Source organism: Echeneis naucrates, chromosome 15 (genome assembly GCF_900963305.1).
Source record: "Echeneis naucrates chromosome 15, fEcheNa1.1, whole genome shotgun sequence".
Classification (NCBI taxonomy): Eukaryota; Metazoa; Chordata; class Actinopteri; order Carangiformes; family Echeneidae; genus Echeneis; species Echeneis naucrates.
This window is the reverse complement of record NC_042525.1, coordinates 22,573,597-22,591,663: the sequence shown is the minus strand read 5'-3', so window position 1 is coordinate 22,591,663 and position 18,067 is coordinate 22,573,597. Positions and strand designations below refer to the sequence as shown.

The window sequence follows — 18,067 nt, the reverse complement described above, 5'->3', positions numbered from 1 at the left end:
CCACAGACTCCTCTGTCTCCTCTGCAGGGCCCTCTGTCTCCGCTGCAGGGCCCCTCTGTCTCTGCTACAGGCCCCTCTGTCTCCTCTGCAGGGGCCACAGGCTCCTCTGTCTCCTCTGCAGGGCCCTCTGTCTCTGCTGCAGGGCCCCTCTGTGTCTGCTGTAGGGCCCTCTGTCTCCGCTGCAGGGCCCCTCTGTCTCCGCTGCAGGGCCCTCTGTCTCTGCTGCAGGGCCCTCTGACTCCTCTGCAGGGGCCACAGGCTCCTCTGTCTCCTCTGCAGGGCCCTCTGCAGGGCCCCTCTGTCTCCTCTGCAGGGGCCTCTGCAGGGCCCTCTGTCTCCGCTGCAGGGAGGACCCTGTATGGAGTTGACATCGGTTATGCCGCTTTGTTCCTGTGGAGGCAGCAGCTCTCTCGGGCCGATCTGTTTATTTCCGTCATCAGAAGAAGTGTGTGTGGTTGCAGACACTGAGCATCGGGCTGGAAATCCCGTTTTTCCAGAAATATATCTCCCGTAGCTGCACGCGGACAGCTGGCCGTCTGCAGGCCTCCGTTTTGCATCAGAGAATCACCGGCAGCAGCCGCTGGGCAACCGCGGGAAGGCGGGCAGTGTCTGCGGGAGGAGATGTACCGTGGTCGGCCTCCTCCGAGAGGAGGCTACCCGCCGCCTTACGAAGGCCGGGGACCGAGGCCTCCAAGACCGTACCCAGAACCCGACTACAGAGACGACAGGAGCCGGCCCAGGCCTCCCTACCACCATGGCTACCACGACCACGGAGCCCCGGACTCCTACCGCCGCTCTCCGCCGCGCAGGAGGTACCCTTCTCCCGCCACGGGGAGCCACCGAGGAGGGGAGTACTGGGCCGGTGGTCCTCCCAGAGAGGTGCGTCAAAGTGCAGAAGGGCACAAATGCATTCGGTGTCTGTCGATAGTAAATTACAGTCCCGTGATGAAGGAAGGTTGCACCCAACCCAGTGTGTTAGCTCCAGGCCGCAGCTGATATCAACATGAATGTGGGAGGTTGATTTGTGGTTCACCTGAATGTCCCAGTGGAAGCTTTCCTGTTTGTTCAGCATCCCACCGAACCTGTCTGCTTCCTGTCACTGGTTTGATTTGGCCCCTCAGATTTGTTGCATTGATCCCACTTTTCCACTGTCCCCCCTTAGTGTGAAGCGGCTTCTTGTCCTTCTCTAATAATAATCAAAAGGAGTTATAGATGTTTTTTTTTTTTTTGTTTGTTTGTTTGTTTTCTGGAAGACTCATAAAACAGTGCTATCAGGAGCTTGATTTTAAAAATTTAACATTTATTGCAGAGGTCGCCATCACCACGTGGCCCCATTCCCCTCAACCACAACTTGGTCATCACTGTAGGCAACGAGCTGACTGAACCACCTGGCTCTGCTCCTTCACGCCACCATGACAGGTACTAAAACAAGTTTGCATGTTAAAGTCAGGTCCTGGTCGACGTAAAGGCCAGGTAACAAAGAATATGTTGCACGTTGGCACGTTAGACCTGGACTCTGGAACACCATCTTGATGTAATGTTCACTTTTCAATCTTTGTTGTTTAATTATCAGTGACTTTGAGAATGAAGTCCAAATCAGTTAATTTTTTGACATACATGTCATACATAATATATTTTTATTTTTTTAACAGTAACATACATTTCTGAATTGTCGATGTCTGGAGATAAGAGGAGGGAGGGGCCAGGTATCTGCATGTGTAGAAAATGGGTGTTCAAAGGTCAAATGCCAAATTCAATTTCTGAACAGAGAGTATCCGCCTCGACCAGAGTACAAGCGGAGTCGGAGCAGAGGCCGGAGTCGTGACCGCAGTTTAGACCATAACCGGGCCAAGAGTCGAGGCCGAAGCAAGAGCCGGCTCCGCAGCCAGAGCCATAGTCCAGACAGGAAGAGGGCCAAGAGTCGGGTACGCAGCCAGAGCCGTAGTCTAGACCAGGGGAGGGCCAAGAGCCGCGGACACAGCAAGAGTTGTAGTCCAGATCGGAGCAGGGCTAAGAGTCGAGGACGCAGCAAAAGCTGGGTGAGGAGCAGGAGTCGATCTTGCAGCAGATCAAAGTCCAGGTCCAAGACTAGATCCAGGTCTAGATCCAGAGGGAGGAGCAGAGGAAGGAGCTGTGGGCGGAGCTTCAGCAAAGCAGCAAGCCGTGCCCGCAGTAAGAGCCGACAGCGCAGTCGGAGTCACAGCCGCAGTGTGAGCAGCAGCTCAAGCTCAAGCAGCTGCAGCAGAGATGAGAAATCCAGGAAAGAGTTTAAAGAGCTGAAGATGGCCCGACGCAGAAAGGAGCTGGAAGAGATCCTGAGTCTCCCAACAAAATCAATCTTGAAGAAACGCACCGAGGCCGAGGACTCGCCGACTCTCCAGGTAGGACGCAGCAACATTCCAGCACTGCTGCCCAAACTAGCCAGTCGACATAAGACCAAGATCTTAAATGTTATATGAACACAAGGAAACAGACTCACAGACTGTTCAGCTTTATTTTCATTCTCAGCTTTCACAAAAGTTTGTGTGTGTCTGTATGTGTCAGACTGAAGTCCTCTGGTTGTCTGTGCTGTTTTTCAGAGCTTAGAGTCCCCCAGAGGTCTGGAGGGCTCCAACATGTCTCGCGTGGCCGATCAGCTGCTGCAGGCAGTTAAAGGTATGGAGCCTCACATGGTGGCCTCCATGCTGTCAGAAATACGGTCAGACCTGCACATGGCTCACCGGGCTGGCATGGATGCGGAGATGAAAGAGATCCTGAACCTACTGGGGGAGGCAGGGGTGGGGAACAAAGCTCAGATAAAGACTGTGGACGACATTGACGATGAGGAGAAGTTTCTGTACGGAGACTCTGAGGAGCCCAAACCACCACCTGCGTCAGAGCCACTCCAACTTCATGGGCTGGATCTGTATGGAGATGTGACGGAAGAGGCACTGTACGGGGACTACCCCCCATCAAAAGCCCACCTTGGTCAGACTCATGGCCTGCCTCCAGGGGCCTCACCTCTCCTTTCGGCCTCTGCCACTATGGGGGAGGTGGACACAAGGTATGTGAGTCGGCCCACCATCAGTCCTGACCAGAAAATCACAGTCCAGGTATCAAATCCTGCCTACCCCCCAGGCACAGAGCCACTGGAGGAGAGTGAGCGACAGGCTCTAGAAGAGTATGAGAAGATCCAGGACTTGCTGAAAACTATTGGCCTAGACCTGGGTGTTGTTGAGATCAGCAAGATGGCTGCCAGGACCAAGGAACGTCTCCATGGCAACAAGCCAGCTCTAAAAACACCCATATGTCAGAAACGATACTCATCTGGCAGCTCAGACAGCAGTCGAGGACGTAGGCGACGAAGCCATAGTCGCAGCTCTAGTAGCAGCAGCAGTAGCAGGAGGCGCAGCCACGGGCGCACCCGGAGGGGCAGCTGGAGCAGTGATGAAAGCTGCAAAAAGTCACCATCGACCAACTTCCTCAAAGACAGAGACTTGAAGGAGGTGAAGGCAGAGCAGAGCATCACTAGGCCACTGCAGCACAAAGAGCTGCCATCCCAGACCCCTGACCCCACCAGCCTCCCCCCTCACCCTGGGGTGCCAATACCCACGTACCCTCCCACACAGGTCCATGGGATAATGCCCCCTAACTACCCTCCACCGGGTTACAGCCAGTATGGAAACTATCTGCCCTACATGCATCAGCAGTGGCCACCCATGTACCCACCCCCCCCTCGCATGGCCTTAACCCCCCAGACCAGCCCAGAGGGATTCCCCCCTGTCCTGCCATATAAGCAACCCTACAACAAGCAGGTCCCAGAGCAGGAGGTCAAAGGTCAGTCTGCTCATTTTTGATTGATAATGAAAGAAATATTCCAAATTTTATGAAATGATTCTGACTGACTAAACTTTGTTCTGGTTCATCCTCAACCTGATGAAGTTTTGTGGTCTCTGTGCAGTAAACACTTTTTATGAACATATGTTAACTCACATGAACTGCGAGCTTTCTTTGGTACCTTATCTGTGGAGATCTCATGACTCCCTCTCAAGATGAGATGATCACTTATTAGACACTATAATCCTGAGGTTTGGTGTATTATATTTGGTATAATTTTTCTGTCTTCAGCTTCTGTTCAGGATGGCGAGAGAGGAAACTCTAAAGTAAGCAGCCATGACAGAAAAGTGTCTGAGGAGCAGAACAACGAGAGCCAGAAGCAAAAGGTTCGTCCCCTGAAGAATCAAAGTAAACAGGGTTGAGCCACAGGTAAAGCAGGTTCCATCAGCTGAGGCAAACTTTACTGTTCTCTGCTCAGGTTTTGGAAGAGCGAGAGAAGCTGAGGAATGAGAGAGAGATTAGGATGAAGAAGAAGGAGTACTTGATGAAGGAGCTGGAGAGACTCAGGAAGCAGCAAGGTGAGTTTACCTGGCTACTGGTTTTGTTATGGGGCTCTGCTGCTCTTCAGATTCTAGGTCAGAGATAGGGTGAGGAGCTCTGAGTGGAACAGCTGCTCCTCCAACTCAAAAGGAGTCAGCTGGGGTGGCTTGGGCATCTGCATCATATGCTTCCTGGACAAGGCTGGCCTTGGAATGCTTCGGGAAAAGCTGTCTGGGCTTCTCTGCTTAGACTGCTGACTTCCTGGTCCTGAATGAAAGGGTAGAACATGGATGGATAGACAATTAGAATTCAGCACAGAGGAATAGGTCAGTCATTGACACAACATGATATGTCTTGGAATCAGCTAAACAGTGAGGTGAAGATTATTGATTCAAGCATGCTCTGCTAATGTTCCCCCCCCCTTCCACTAGGTGAGCTCCTCAGGAAGAAGCGCAGGGAGAGGGGGGGGCACAAAGACCCTCTGCTGCAGGAGATCAGCCACCTGCAGGAGGAGGTCATGACTCAGATCTCCAACCTCCGCAAGGAGCATGAGGCTGCAGAGAAGAAACGCAATGAGATTGATAAGGTCGCGCTCATCCTTGGGCTCAGCCCATCCGACAGGCCCCGCAAGTCTAGCAAACCTGCTGAGGATCAGGAGAGCAAGCCGTCACCACTAGAACAGAAGAAGCTGGAACTGGAGAAGAGCTCTGAGGAATGGCAGGCTTCTAGCAGCTCCATGTTAAAGGTACAAACACCAGCTTCAGAGGTAACATTGGCACACAGATAAACACAGATAGTACTGAGTGTCATAGCTAGGGATCATTACTGTCAATTTTTACAATGGCATCATCGTTAATATATCAGTGTTTATATTTTTTATTTTATGAGTCATGTATTACAATTAATTTTAATGTTTTGCTAAATTTGTGTTAAAAAATGTGAATATAGATAACTTTAGTTTCAATCTCATTTAAAGGTTACACTGCCATATGATGAAATGACCACATTTACATGATGTTACTGTATGAAGCCGCTGCTTCAACAAAAACAAATGGTGACTATCCTCTGATGAAGTTTATTCCCATGGAGAGAGTATTTATCAGTCAATTCTGAAGATAATGCCTCAATCATTTGTGCGTGGTTTATTGTTTTGGGTTTTTTTCACCTGCTCATCTCAGAATTGCCTGTAACAAACCACAATGTCACACAATTGTGAATTAATCTCACACCAATGTAAATGGCGAAGTTAGTATCTTTCCACTTCACTGACTCGATAAATCCAGTGACAGTAATTAATTCTGCCGCTTCACTATTCTTCAGCTTTTTGTCAAGACAAATCAACACAACCTGCACAGAAGATGCAAACTAAGGCTTTTAATATGAAACGTCTGTGCAGGTAGTGTTGATTTTATCTGATGGAAGTTTAAAATGTATTAAATAAATTCAGCAAATAGAAGGCACGCCCATCGATTTAGCAGCCTGATGCAGCGACACCGGAAACTGTCGAGGTCACGCTAATTAAAGATGTTTTTCTCTGGTGTTCGGGTTGGCACCGACCCGTTTTCAAGTTTTAAATGCATTAAAAAACACGTAAATTAGTTTATTGCGTCAAGGCTTTTTGACTTTGTCAAGAACCCCTATTTCAACAAAATAAAACAAAAACATTTTTTTTTCACTAAATTAGAAAATGCTCTGGTTGAAATTATGACCTTTGTCATAATTATGACAAAGGTCATAATTATGTCATAATTATGACCTTTTATAACTGGGTCGGTTTCGACCCAGTTATAAAAGTAAGATTATAAAGCAATAATTAGAACCAAAACTTAAATCATAAGTGCATTGTCAGCCAAAACACTGACAGCCAGCTCCTCTCCCAATCATGTGAGCTTTAGGGGATTCTCATTTTGCCTTGTTTTCCAGTATACCTGCACAAAAACAAAACAAACAAAGACGGGCATGTCTAGACATGTTACGTCAATTCACTCATTTGAGTGGTCATTTGACTTACAGAGTGCACATCTCCAATTTGCAGCATGCAAAAATGAGAAGAAGACTTACAGTGACCCAAGTTCTGGATAGTCTTTTTGGTGAAAATGAGGGAGAGGACACAGAGCAGCATAGCGATACGAATGAGCAGGTTTCTGAGGAGGAAGACAATGTGGAGTATCATCCAGAAGACACAGACACATCTGATGAGTCTGATGAGGAGGTCACCGGTGGTGAAGCTGCTCCTGCTGAAAGATTCAAGTCCCAAAATGGTAAGATCTTTTGGAGCTCAGTACCTCATGATCAACATGGCAGGGCAGCTGCTGCAAATGTCATCAAAATGACCCCTGGAATCACAAGGTTTGCTGTGACAAGAGTCAGTGACATCAAGACATGTTTTGAGCTATTTATGCCATTGTCACTAAAAAGAGTCATCATTGCTATGACAAACCTGGAAGGAAAAAAAGTCCATGGCGACATGTGGAAAGACATTGATGAGGAATACCTGGATGCCTATATTGGTGTTCTTCTTCTTGCTGGAGTGTACAGATCCTGCAATGAGGCCACTGATAGTCTTTGGGACGCATCGACAGGCAGAAATATTTTCCGAGCAACAATGTCACTTCAGACCTTTCGCATGATATCAAGAGTCCTCAGATTTGACAACAGAGATACCAGAGCAAGATCTGACAAGCTTGCCCCCATCAGGGATGTCTGGGAGAGATGGACGCAGCTCCTTCCACTGATGTTCAACCCAGGGCCAGAGGTGACAGTGGATGAACGTCTTGTCCCTTTCCGAGGAAAATGCCCCTTCCGGCAATACATACCCAGTAAGCCAGGGAAGTACGGCATAAAAATCTGGGCAGCCTGCGATGCAAAAACCAGCTATCCCTGGAAACTAAAGATCTACACAGGCAAAGCTGCGAGTGGCATCCCTGAGAAGAACCAAGGAAAACGTGTGGTCCTCGATATGACTGCTGGACTGCAGGGTCACAATATCACTTGTGACAATTTTTTTTACCAGCTATGACCTTGGACAAGAACTTCTCAGGAGGAAACTTACCATGGTGGGCACAGTGAAGAAAAATAAACCTGAGCTACCTGCTGAAATCTTGCAGGTGAAGGACAGGGCTCCACTTTCCTCAAAGTTTGCTTTTACAGACACCAGCACTGTTGGCTCATATTGTCCAAAAAGAAAACGGAATGTGATACTTATGTCGACTCTTCACAAAGATGCAGCTGTGTCATCAGGAAGTGACAAAAAGCCCACAATCATCCTCGACTACAACAAAAACAAAGGAGGAGTGGACAACCTGGACAAGCTGACTGCCACCTACACTTGCCAGCGAATGACCAGGAGATGGCCAATGGTTGTGTTTTACAACATCCTTGATGTGTCTGCATGTAACGCATTTGTGTTGTGGACCCACATCCACCAAGGGTGGAACTCAACCAAAAAAGCCAAGCGGAGAATGTTTCTTGAGGAGCTGGGAAATTCACTTTTCAAGCCACACATTGAGCGAAGGGAACAGTTGCCCAGAGACCCAGACGCTGCCGCCTTGGTCAGACAGCTGCAGAGCTCACCTTGCACTCCGTCCATGCTATCAGCAACACAGAGCATCCGCAACAGCATCCTCCTCAGCCAGCCCTGCCTCAACACCAACCAGAACAGCCACAGCCACAGCCACAACCCCACTCAGGCCACCTGATTCAAAAAGAAAGAGGTGTCAAGTCTGCCCAAGCAGTAAGGACAGAAAGACAAACGTATTGTGCTTCAAGTGCAAGAAATATCTCTGCAAAGAACACACTAAAAGTGTCACTTTTTGCCACACATGCAGCTAAACACACACACATACACATGCATGTTCTTGCACACAGAGACTTTTACTCTGATTTCGTATTTTGGTTTGATTTGCTGGATTGGTTGTTGTTTGTTTGACCTTGCAAATCTATATTTTGTGTTATGACCTGTTCTGCTTTTCATTTTGTGTTTATATTAAAGTTCTATTGCTGAAAAAAATACTTTTTTGCCTTTTTCTTGAAGTAAATATATATGGGTCGAAAATGACCCGTAACACCATAAATGTTACTATAGTTAATAATATTAAAATGAAAAAATAAATACAACAAATTTATTTAAGAGATGTGTTCTAATAGCGCTTAGTAATAGTCAGGTAACACAACAACCTTTTATTTATTTATATGATTCTGTTGAGGTTCATTTTACCATTTTTTTAAAAATTGAAATCGAGGGGTATACTGACAAAAAAAAGGCCCAGAGGCCCACACCAAAAATATTAAAACCAATATTTTCATGGATATGGAAGCCTAACAAGGTAACCAAGAGATGAGAAACAAATTGGATGATAGCTAATTGTTTTTAGTGTATTTTACAGCTGATTTAAGACACGGGTCAAAACCGACCCGTTAACATAAGAGATGGTAACAGAAAGCGAACACAAGAGGAAGTCGCATTTGTTAGAAAAGGCTTCGATATTGGTGCAACGAAAAATTAAACTGACTGACCCATAGCTGCATTGCAGCACTTGATTCACAAAGCTCACAATCACTTTCCATGAGCATTAAACTATATGAGGTCACATTATTGGTGAGATTTCAAACACATTTCTAGTTCAGAAAACTCAAATTCCTGTCCATCTCACTGCTTTTCTGTCAACGACTTAGTACCAGCTCTTGCCTTTTAACTGAGAGTCTTTGGCTGTGCTTGTGAAAGTCACTCTCCAAGTAGCAAACATGCAGCTCTGTAACAACAGCACACACGCAATATTTTAACCAATGAAAAAGAGGTAAATGCAAGATCAAACACCATATTTTAAGAATCAAGGTCAAACAGAAATTCTTATTCTCTGAACATTGATTTTCAACATGTGCCTTTTCATGCTGCATAGAAATCAGTAAATATTGTTGAGTCTTGCCCTCTATGTTTGGACATAGATCCTCATCACAGAAGATGTACAAAGTTATAAGTAAAGCTATGAAGTTGAGTTAAACAGGTGAACCCTAACTTTCTTAGATTTCACTGGTTTGTGAGAAACTTTCAGTTCCCCAAGAACTGGAAAACAGGAAAACAAACGATGTGCATCATCGAGGTTAGTTAGATGTTGTTAGTCGGTATAAAAGCGCTGGCTGGATTTCTCAAATTGTTGATGTCGAGGCTGGAACATGCTGAAGGTAAGAGACTTTTTTTTATTTTTAGATTTTGTGGAGCTGAGTTTTACTCATTCTTCCCCTGAATGTTATAGTATGAATGAAAAGCCTGACTACTGAGCTTTCTCTTGCCATGTTGACTGTCAATCATTAATCAATCAATCTTTTTTTTTTTTTTTTTTTTTTTAAAGCAGTCCCCCGTTGTGCTCCCACTGCCGTCATCATTGAGAACATCCCCTGATAAGCCACTCATCAGTGACCTGTCTCCACGTCTGGAGCCATTTGAATACTATGACGCTGGAAACCACTGGTGTAAAAACTGTAATGTCACCTCTGGTTCCATGTTTGATTTTTTCACGCACTTGCACAGCAAAACGCATCGAAAGGTTTGTTTGCTAACTGCTGCTTTTATTACTTAACAATCTCAAAAATATCTTCTTGCATAACAGTCAGCTGTTTCCCAAGGTCCATTTGTAAAATTTTTGTGACTTTGTTCAATATTCAGGCTCTATCTGTACAGCTTTATGGATTTACTCTTTTTTTTTACCCTTTCAGACTCTGGATCCGTATGACCGGCCCTGGGCCTCCACTCCCACTAAAATCATCAAGAACATGCCTACAGAAGAGAAACTGACGAAGCCAGCCAAAGGTACTTGTGCTGCCTTTTCATAATTTTCTCGAAAACTTACTGAAATGCTGCTTTCTCTTTGGTCTGACCCTGGTGTGTGAGCTGCTGAATGTTGTTAGCTATCTTCTGCTTCCAGGTGGAGTTGAGTTTGGATCTCTGCTGCAGTTTCTCTGTCTCTCAATGAAAGCAGTGATAACAAAGTGATAAAGAGTCATGGAACCAGAGGAGACTCCTGTCCACACCTCTGATGTCAATTCAATATTTTTTCATGTGTTGAAGCCTGCTGAAAATGTAACATCCTTCAGTAACCTTTTGAGAAGAACTATAGTTCCTTGTGTCTTAGTCTGCTCATCAACCCAAAAATGTATCTTTAGGCCCTTACATTTCCATTGTAACCCTGGTGTAACTGATCACCTCCAACATGTTTTCCTATCAATTCGTAAGCCATATATTTTTTTTTTTTTTCAATATTTTGCAATCAGATGTCTGACCCTCTCCTGTCCTGACAGGTACTGAACATGGAGACAACCGCCAGGTAAACATGATTGGTAGTTTATTTTATCTCCATCTGTGGGTTAAACTGTGGGGTGGATGTGTTTTGCTGCAGGTTCAGAGTTCATGCTGCCTGTCAGAGGATTCTTCTGCCTGCTGTGTAAAGAGTTTTATGGAGATGCCATCTGTGCAGAGGAGCATGTCACCACACATGCTCACAATGAGAAGTATAAGGTATTTGATGTGAAATGAAGACACAACACAAACGTATGTAGATATCACAGAACAACACTTGTGGCCAAAGGAAGGTGTCTAAACATCATGTTGAAAGGGTAGCGCACCTGAAATCCTAAAAAAAATGCATCATCTTCCTTTGTTTAGGTTTAGTCCAGAAATGTAGCTTTTTTGCAACATACACCTGTTGGGGAGCTCTCTTTGAGAGGTATAAGTAACGTTTCAACAGCAGCATGTTTTGAATAGACATGTCGCTGTTACTCTGTACCATAGACTGCAAAGGAAGAAACTCCAGAAAACTCCCAATGTTGCCATCTTGGCACTGTCTGACTCCACCCATTTTTTTTTATTTAGAGATAGTCAATGAGGTGGAGCATGTGTGGAGCCAATATTTAAGTACATGACAGTTTGACCATCATACCGTCCATACATAGTAAAATTATCTGGATGTTACCTGGCCTTATTAAGAAGTAGGAATATTTTAAGAATGTTAAAAATGCACCCAGAGAGGTGAATAACACTTCGTTATTCCATTGTTTATGCCTCATTTGTGTGCGTTATCTCACTTCTTAGGTGACAAAGGCCCTTTTTCAATTTATCTTTTCAGCAGTTTACTCTTGCTGATATGTCCATTAGCTTTAATTGTAAAATTATATATCTTTAGACTTAAGTGTTGTGTATATAGTTTTCAATGTATTTTTCTCTTTCTGTTTTGATGCAAAATTTACCAGAAACAAATGTATGAGAATCCACTATATGAGCAGAGGAGGAACCTGGATCGTCAGGCAGGACTATCCTCAGAAATAACCGGAAAGAAACGCAAAAATGATGACGGCAATGATGAGAAAAGCAGCAAAGAAAATGAAGAAAAGTCCAAACACAAAAAGGAGAAAAAGAAAGAAGATAACACATCTCGCAAGGAAGAGAAATTTAAAGTTAAAAAAGAGGAAGAAGAGGATTGGCTGAAGCGTAGCAAGACCACGGTGGAAAATAAAAGTGCTAAAAGCCTGGAAGAGGAACGGTCTACTTACAGCAAGAAAGATGAGGATGACAATTATAAATACAGCAAAAAGGATGAGAAATACCGCTACAGCAAGGAGGAAGAGGAGAAGGGCGAGAGATTCAAATACAGCAGAGAAGACAACTATCGGTACCATTATCGCAGGGAGGATGATGATGGTAAATATGCTAATCGGCCAAAATATGGCCAAAAAGATGATGAGGACAAGTATAAGTGCAACAAATATTCAGATTTCAGGTCCAAATATGAGAAAGAAAGAGATGAAAGGAAACCTAAGGCCGAGAGGGAAGTCTTTAAAAAGCCTGAGCTGACCAAACCAACAGGAAAATCGGAGGCCAGCTTGAACAAGCCTGAACCTGCACCAAAACCCTATGACTCCCCCAAAGTCCTCTGCGGTCCAAGTCCGGCCATGAGGGCCAAGCTCCGCAAGCAGAGCATTGAGACTGGCAAGCCAGCTGCTTCGATCCCTTCCACGTCATTTGGCAAGTTCACGTGGAAGAAAAAGGAGAACATGCTGGCAAAAGTGGCCGAGAAAGTTGCTGCTGAGTTCATCAAGGAAGATGAGGCAGCTGAAAATCAGCAGCAGCCAGTCTCTGTAGAGGATTCTTTTGCAAAGTCGATGGCAGTTGCCAAGGAGATTGCACAAAAGCTAGGGGGCCAACCTAACACACCACCTGCCTGGGTGTCCAATGGCGCAGACCGAGGAAGGATTAGGCCCAACCTCCCAGCACCTGCTGTAGTCCTTAGGAAAACCACCATGATGGGTAAACCTGCACCTCTCAATACTTTTCTATCTATCAGACCCCAAAACACAAGTGCACCTCCTCCGGTGTTCTCTGCTGAGCATACAAAGGCTCAAAATGATCCCGAAGCACCTCTGGAGAGTAAACCACCATTTGCTAGACCTGGGCCATCAGAGCCTATGCATGCTGCTCCAAAGTTGCTGCCCGAACCTACACCACCAGTGTCTAGACATGATCCACTTGAAGCAACAGCTTCTCCTGAATCAAGACCGGAGATGTTTCAAGCTAAGCTGCCACCCCCAGTATCTAATCCTGCACATTTTGCTGTTCAAACTGTGCCAACAGCTTTTATGCCTGAGGTAAAACCCATACCATTTGAGACTAAGCCTGCATCAGATAGTAAACCGGCACCACCATGGGCTCCTCCATCTGAGGCTAAACCCAAACCACCAACAATGATTAAGATTGTGTCTGATGTTGCAGCTCCCGGCGTACCAGAAAGCGAGCAGACTCATACAGTATTTGTCAAGCCTCCACCATTCATGAACTTGGGTGATGGAGCTCAGAGGTCTGAGAAGCTAAAAAGTAACCTGGCTGCAGCCAAAGCCCAGGAGTTATTTGGCATCTTCTATAGCAGCACTAGCCATTCAGGTTCCTCTTCCATCACCAAGCCAGCAACAGATTCTAGAACTGACATAAGCAGGCCCCTTAAAAGTACACTGCCAGCCCCACAAGCAACAAAACCACAACCACAGCCAAAACCTCCAGCTCAACCGCAGTCCCAACTTCCTATGAGCCATACAGCTTCAAAACCAGATGCAAACAGTGCCCCAGCAGCTCCACTGTGCCAGTCGAAATCACACATTCCAAATACTGCAGTTGAGGAGGTTGTTTCATCTGAAACAACTTCACAAACAGCTCAGCTACAACTGGCTGCGCCGGATCAGTCAGAGGTTCTGGAAGTACCCCCAAACCAGTCCTCAAATTCCAAACCTGAGTCTCAAATCACTACACTAACTCAGGCAAAACCAACAACTCAAATTGAATCCCAGGCTAAAATTATTTCTCAAATTCAGACAGAACCACAATCCAAACCCCAACCTGACCAAGACACTCCATTTCAGTCTCATTCAGAGGCCCAACCTGATACTTCTTCAGACGTTGAACTCAAACTGGGCCCCAAAACAAGAGGCAAGACTAGTCTAACAAAGAAACCCCCCACCACTTCCCACCCCATCAGACAAACTAGATCCCAAACCAGATACCAGACCCAGCAGCAGCAACAGCAGAGCAATGCTGAGCCAGAATCAGAGCTGGCTTTAGGGGACTCTGAATTAGACCCAAAGGGGCTGGACACATCAGACCCTGGCTCTGGGTCGCACTCAGAGGATGGGACATCCAGCAAGAGGGCCTCTCAGGTAATGGAGATCACCCCTGAAACCCTGGGCCTCCCCTCTGACATGGCATCCCTGGACTTTAACTATGATTTTAACTTTGAGTAACAGTTGATTGAACTGTGTGACAGGAATCTGGGGCAGCTGAAAAAGGCGAATAAGAGGTTTGTGCTGTTAGTCTTGACTTTTAAAACACTTACCTTGACCTGCTAAAGGACCATTCTGAGGTTTGCTGAAATGTTTTTGCCCTGTCTTCTTCACAATCAGAAGTTTCAAATGGATGTAGGTTCGTCTCTCTGGATCACTAGTATACCAGCAAGTGTTGCCTGTATTCTACGGGGTTCCACACTAAAGAAGTTGATCAAATAAACAGTCAAGAGAAAGCGGTGTCATCTATTTCTTAATTAAGTCAAGTCGTCAAGTCAATTAAGTCGTTTTTTTGTTGGAGAAATGTCAAATACTCTCTACTATTAGCTTCTTGGGAATTAATGGCATTACAATATAACATAAAGTTACATAATTTGGATTTTCGGGGAATCTTAGAGACCTACTCCACTGGTGCAAAAGCAGATTGATTCTCTCTCTCTTTTTTTTCCCCCCTTCGTAATTCTGAGGCGATAAGATTCTCATTGTAATAGCAAGTCACAGTTTGGTCCTTAACTGTGTATTAAAAGTTTTAAATGAGCATGAAGTTCTGTGGCAGGAGTAAAATGCTACTGGCACCATCTGGTCAAAATTATACATCCATGTGTCCCATAGGCTACAACTGCACTATATTTTCTAAGAATAATAACAGTAAATCCTGCTGTATACATTTGAATATGAAAAATCTAGAGTGGTGTGGAGTCTGGACAGGTGGAAAGGCAACCTCGGGCATCAGTGACATATCCACCTTAGACCTTGTGTTTTTTAGCAGCTGTTATGCTGTGAATGATACAACTTTTTTTCTGCTGTTCTTCATTGTAGCATTTTCTGTATATAATGAACTACAAGGTATACAGTCGGCTGCTTTTAATAGACCACCTCACATGTGAACAATTACCTGAATGGTTGTCTGGATGAAGGTAGTTCAAGTTTTAAAATAAGAAGGTAGTGGTATGTATCCTGAGAGTAGAATTTCCACCCCAGGGGTCCTAACCCAAATTCAAATCAGTGATTCCTGGCCTGCAGCCACCGATAAACAGTCCAGCAGAAATTAGGTGGGATGCACTAATTTAATGGGTAAGACTCAAGAAAAATATTATATATATATATATATATATATATAAATTTTGCCTCTTTAATGTTCATCACTGGATACAATCTTCTCTTTAGGCCCTTGGACTCTTAATTCATAAATAGCAGGAACCTTTTACCCCATTGGTGCGCCCATAGCCACGGTCAATAAGTGAATATCAGGCTTCACCCAGTATCAGGAAAAAAAATCTTTCACTATTTGCTTTTTGGGAAAATTATTGTTCACCATAACAGAAACTGATCTGTTGCAACATCTGACTGTGAAGAGGCGGTTTTCTGAAATATGTGAATGCTCCGTTAAAGGTCACAGTACTGTGTTTGTCCTGTTTTCACAGATGAATCTCCTCTTCAAGGTTATGTACTGTAAACTGTTAGTAGTTCCTCTTGTTGTCTGTTAGAGTGTAGATTCACACAGTTCCTTCTGTTTAGTTTCACTCTGTAGAGCGATGAGATGCTCACCCAGTTCAGCTGGCGAAATAAAACTCAACGCGTGGACAAATAAAGAACCCAGTATATTCATAGCTCCGGCATTGTTCATGTTAACTGATCCTATGAATCAGCATCGGGTTTTCTCCCATTGTGTTGGAGGCATTGGTCTGTGATCATTGTCTGGTGGTCAGAGACGAAACAAACAACTGGACTTGTCACATTTGTTGTTTTCATAAAGTTTTAATAAAAGTTAGTGGAGAAAACTGACAGAATGTCTGTGTCCTGATTATTCCACAAAATATTCACCAGGAATTCAAGGACACAGGAACGTTGATCTACTCTGTTTGAATGAACGTTCGTTTAGGTAACAGAAAATCTGATTTATTTTTAGACAATGGTTCCTCTGTGGGAAAGTTAGTCATCTTCACTTCATCCCATAGTCATAAAATTATTCAAATAATTTGCAGCTGTTTGGATAAGTTAAGAGAAGTACGGTGCAGGTTTCATGCCTAAACACGAGAATATATTTAAAGGTATGGACTGTTGGTGCTGATTTAACCTCCACTGGCAGTTTGTTCCACCTGTTTGCAGCATAAAAGCTAAATGCTGCTTCTCCCTATTTAGTCTGGATTAGCTGACCTGAGTCCTGCTAGCTCATATTACTCACAATCTTGTTTGCACTGCAATGCACATGTAGTCTGTATTTATGAATATCTGTTTTTTTTTTTATATATTGTTATACTGTTACTGTTTTTATTTTCTCATATGCCTCTTGAAAAACTGATTTTCAAAGTGAATGTTGGTGACAATAAAGGATTCTATTCTATTCTTGAAGGCCATTACAGTCGTCAACTCTCCTGGAGATGAGTGCTTGGATGAGCTTCTCTTTGTCCTTTTGGGTGACCAAACTTTTAATTCTGTTGGTGAAAATGAGGCTGTTGTGTTTCAGTTCCAGACAGTGATCCACAGTGTCAAATACAGCACTGAGATCTAGTGAAACCAGGGCCCTCTATGACGAGGCTGGATTAAGCTGTCCATATTCACCAACCCAGACATCCGTAATCTGGCTAATCGGTGTCATGAAACCGTTTATCAACTCGCTGATTCAACCTACATATTTTCCATCTAGATCAGTGCGCGTCCACATAAAGGGGCAGGGTTAGCTGGAGAAGACGCAGAGGTCAGCCTTTTGGAGGAGTATGGAGGAGCAAAGGGTGATATTCAGAAAATATCAGGACCACAAATCCGTTATCCAAGCAAGGAGCAACACAGCCGCAGCACAGAATGCTGGGAAAGGGACAGCAAAGGTTGTGGGGTGTTTGTGATGCAGGTAGTACCAACACATGTGGATTGCATAGTGCAGACATGCCACTCTGTTTAACTCTGACAGTTGTAAGCACACTCACACACACAAACATCTATGCCAGTCAGCTTTTAAGATACAAATGAATACTTTCAAGTTATTTTGGACCCCCCAGGCAGAAATTATTAGAATAAACATACTTACATGGCTTGAAAAAACTCAATGAATGTATGTTGAATTGTTTTATTTTCTAGGCCTAATGTGATACATGCATTACCCTAAGTAATAATAACTCCCCAGACATTGACTTGCCATGGCACTGCGTCTTATGTGAAAACACAAGGGAAAAGGTTTCTGAAAAAATGAAAATAAAATGTTTGGATACATTATTGTGTTAATTGAAAATCTATTTTGAGTCAATAAAGACTTTAATTCTTTAAATAGAATAATTCTATAAATAAATAATATTTTTTCTACCTATAGGCGCCATGACACAAGGACAGTAAGAAGAAGGAAAGGAACATAAGCTATGGTTCTGACTAATTTTGCATGAGGGTCAATGGAGCATTGAAGGATCATGAAACAGCTGTGATTGTGGAATCATGTTGAGTTAAACAGCTGTAGCCAGTGTTTGAACACTTTTCACTTTTCACTTAATAAAATTATAATCTATAATAAAATTATAGAAAAAAATGTCTGATTTCTTTGCTATTAATCGGAACTCAGGACAATCAGCCTAAATAGAAGAGGAAACTTTTAAAGCAATGTGCAGAGGGGCATAATAAGTTATTCCTCTGCAAAAAATTACTGAACTAAAAATTTGAGGAAAAATTGAGGAAATGAATACAGTGGTGCCTCAGCTTTCGAACGCCTCAGCCCTCGACCAACTCGACCCTCGACCAAAATTTTCGAGAAAAAATTGCCTTCACTTTCGACCGAATTTCATCTTTCGAACGGCCCGCGTCAAGCCGAGTCAAGCCGAGAGAGCATTCGGGCAGCCGAGCGCGGCTGAGTCAAGCCAAACCGCGTGCGTTCTTTCTCGTTCAGAATTCAACACGAACAGACCTTCGACCA

The 18,067-nt window shown here is 44.3% G+C and overlaps 1 protein-coding gene across 3 annotated transcripts; it reads left to right on the top strand.

The window, feature by feature from the left end:
- The first annotated feature begins 407 nt into the window (after positions 1-407).
- znf318 (zinc finger protein 318) lies at positions 408-15,957 on the top strand. 3 transcript variants are annotated; one of them, XM_029520683.1, is made up of 11 exons: positions 418-879; positions 1,310-1,419; positions 1,769-2,381; positions 2,580-3,816; positions 4,108-4,202; positions 4,295-4,394; positions 4,788-5,101; positions 9,708-9,899; positions 10,069-10,162; positions 10,749-10,867; positions 11,599-15,957. In XM_029520683.1, exons 1-11 carry the CDS (start codon positions 622-624, stop codon positions 14,131-14,133), a joined length of 5,667 nt encoding a protein of 1,888 aa, XP_029376543.1. In that variant the 5' UTR covers positions 418-621; the 3' UTR covers positions 14,134-15,957. The 3 variants fall into 3 exon arrangements, with proteins under 3 accessions (XP_029376544.1, XP_029376543.1, XP_029376542.1); XM_029520682.1 differs by having other exon boundaries at positions 9,705-9,899; XM_029520684.1 differs by lacking the exon at positions 11,599-15,957 and having other exon boundaries at positions 408-879; positions 9,705-9,899; positions 10,278-10,867.
- The last annotated feature ends 2,110 nt before the right edge of the window (positions 15,958-18,067 follow it).

Coding starts and splice junctions, on each gene's coding strand:
- znf318 (XM_029520682.1), top strand. CDS start 622: ATGTACCGTGGTCGGCCTCCTCCGAGAGGAGGCTACCCGCCGCCTTAC. Junction 880..1,309: donor CCGGTGGTCCTCCCAGAGAG/GTGCGTCAAAGT, acceptor CATTTATTGCAG/AGGTCGCCATCACCACGTGG. Junction 1,420..1,768: donor CCTTCACGCCACCATGACAG/GTACTAAAACAA, acceptor ATTTCTGAACAG/AGAGTATCCGCCTCGACCAG.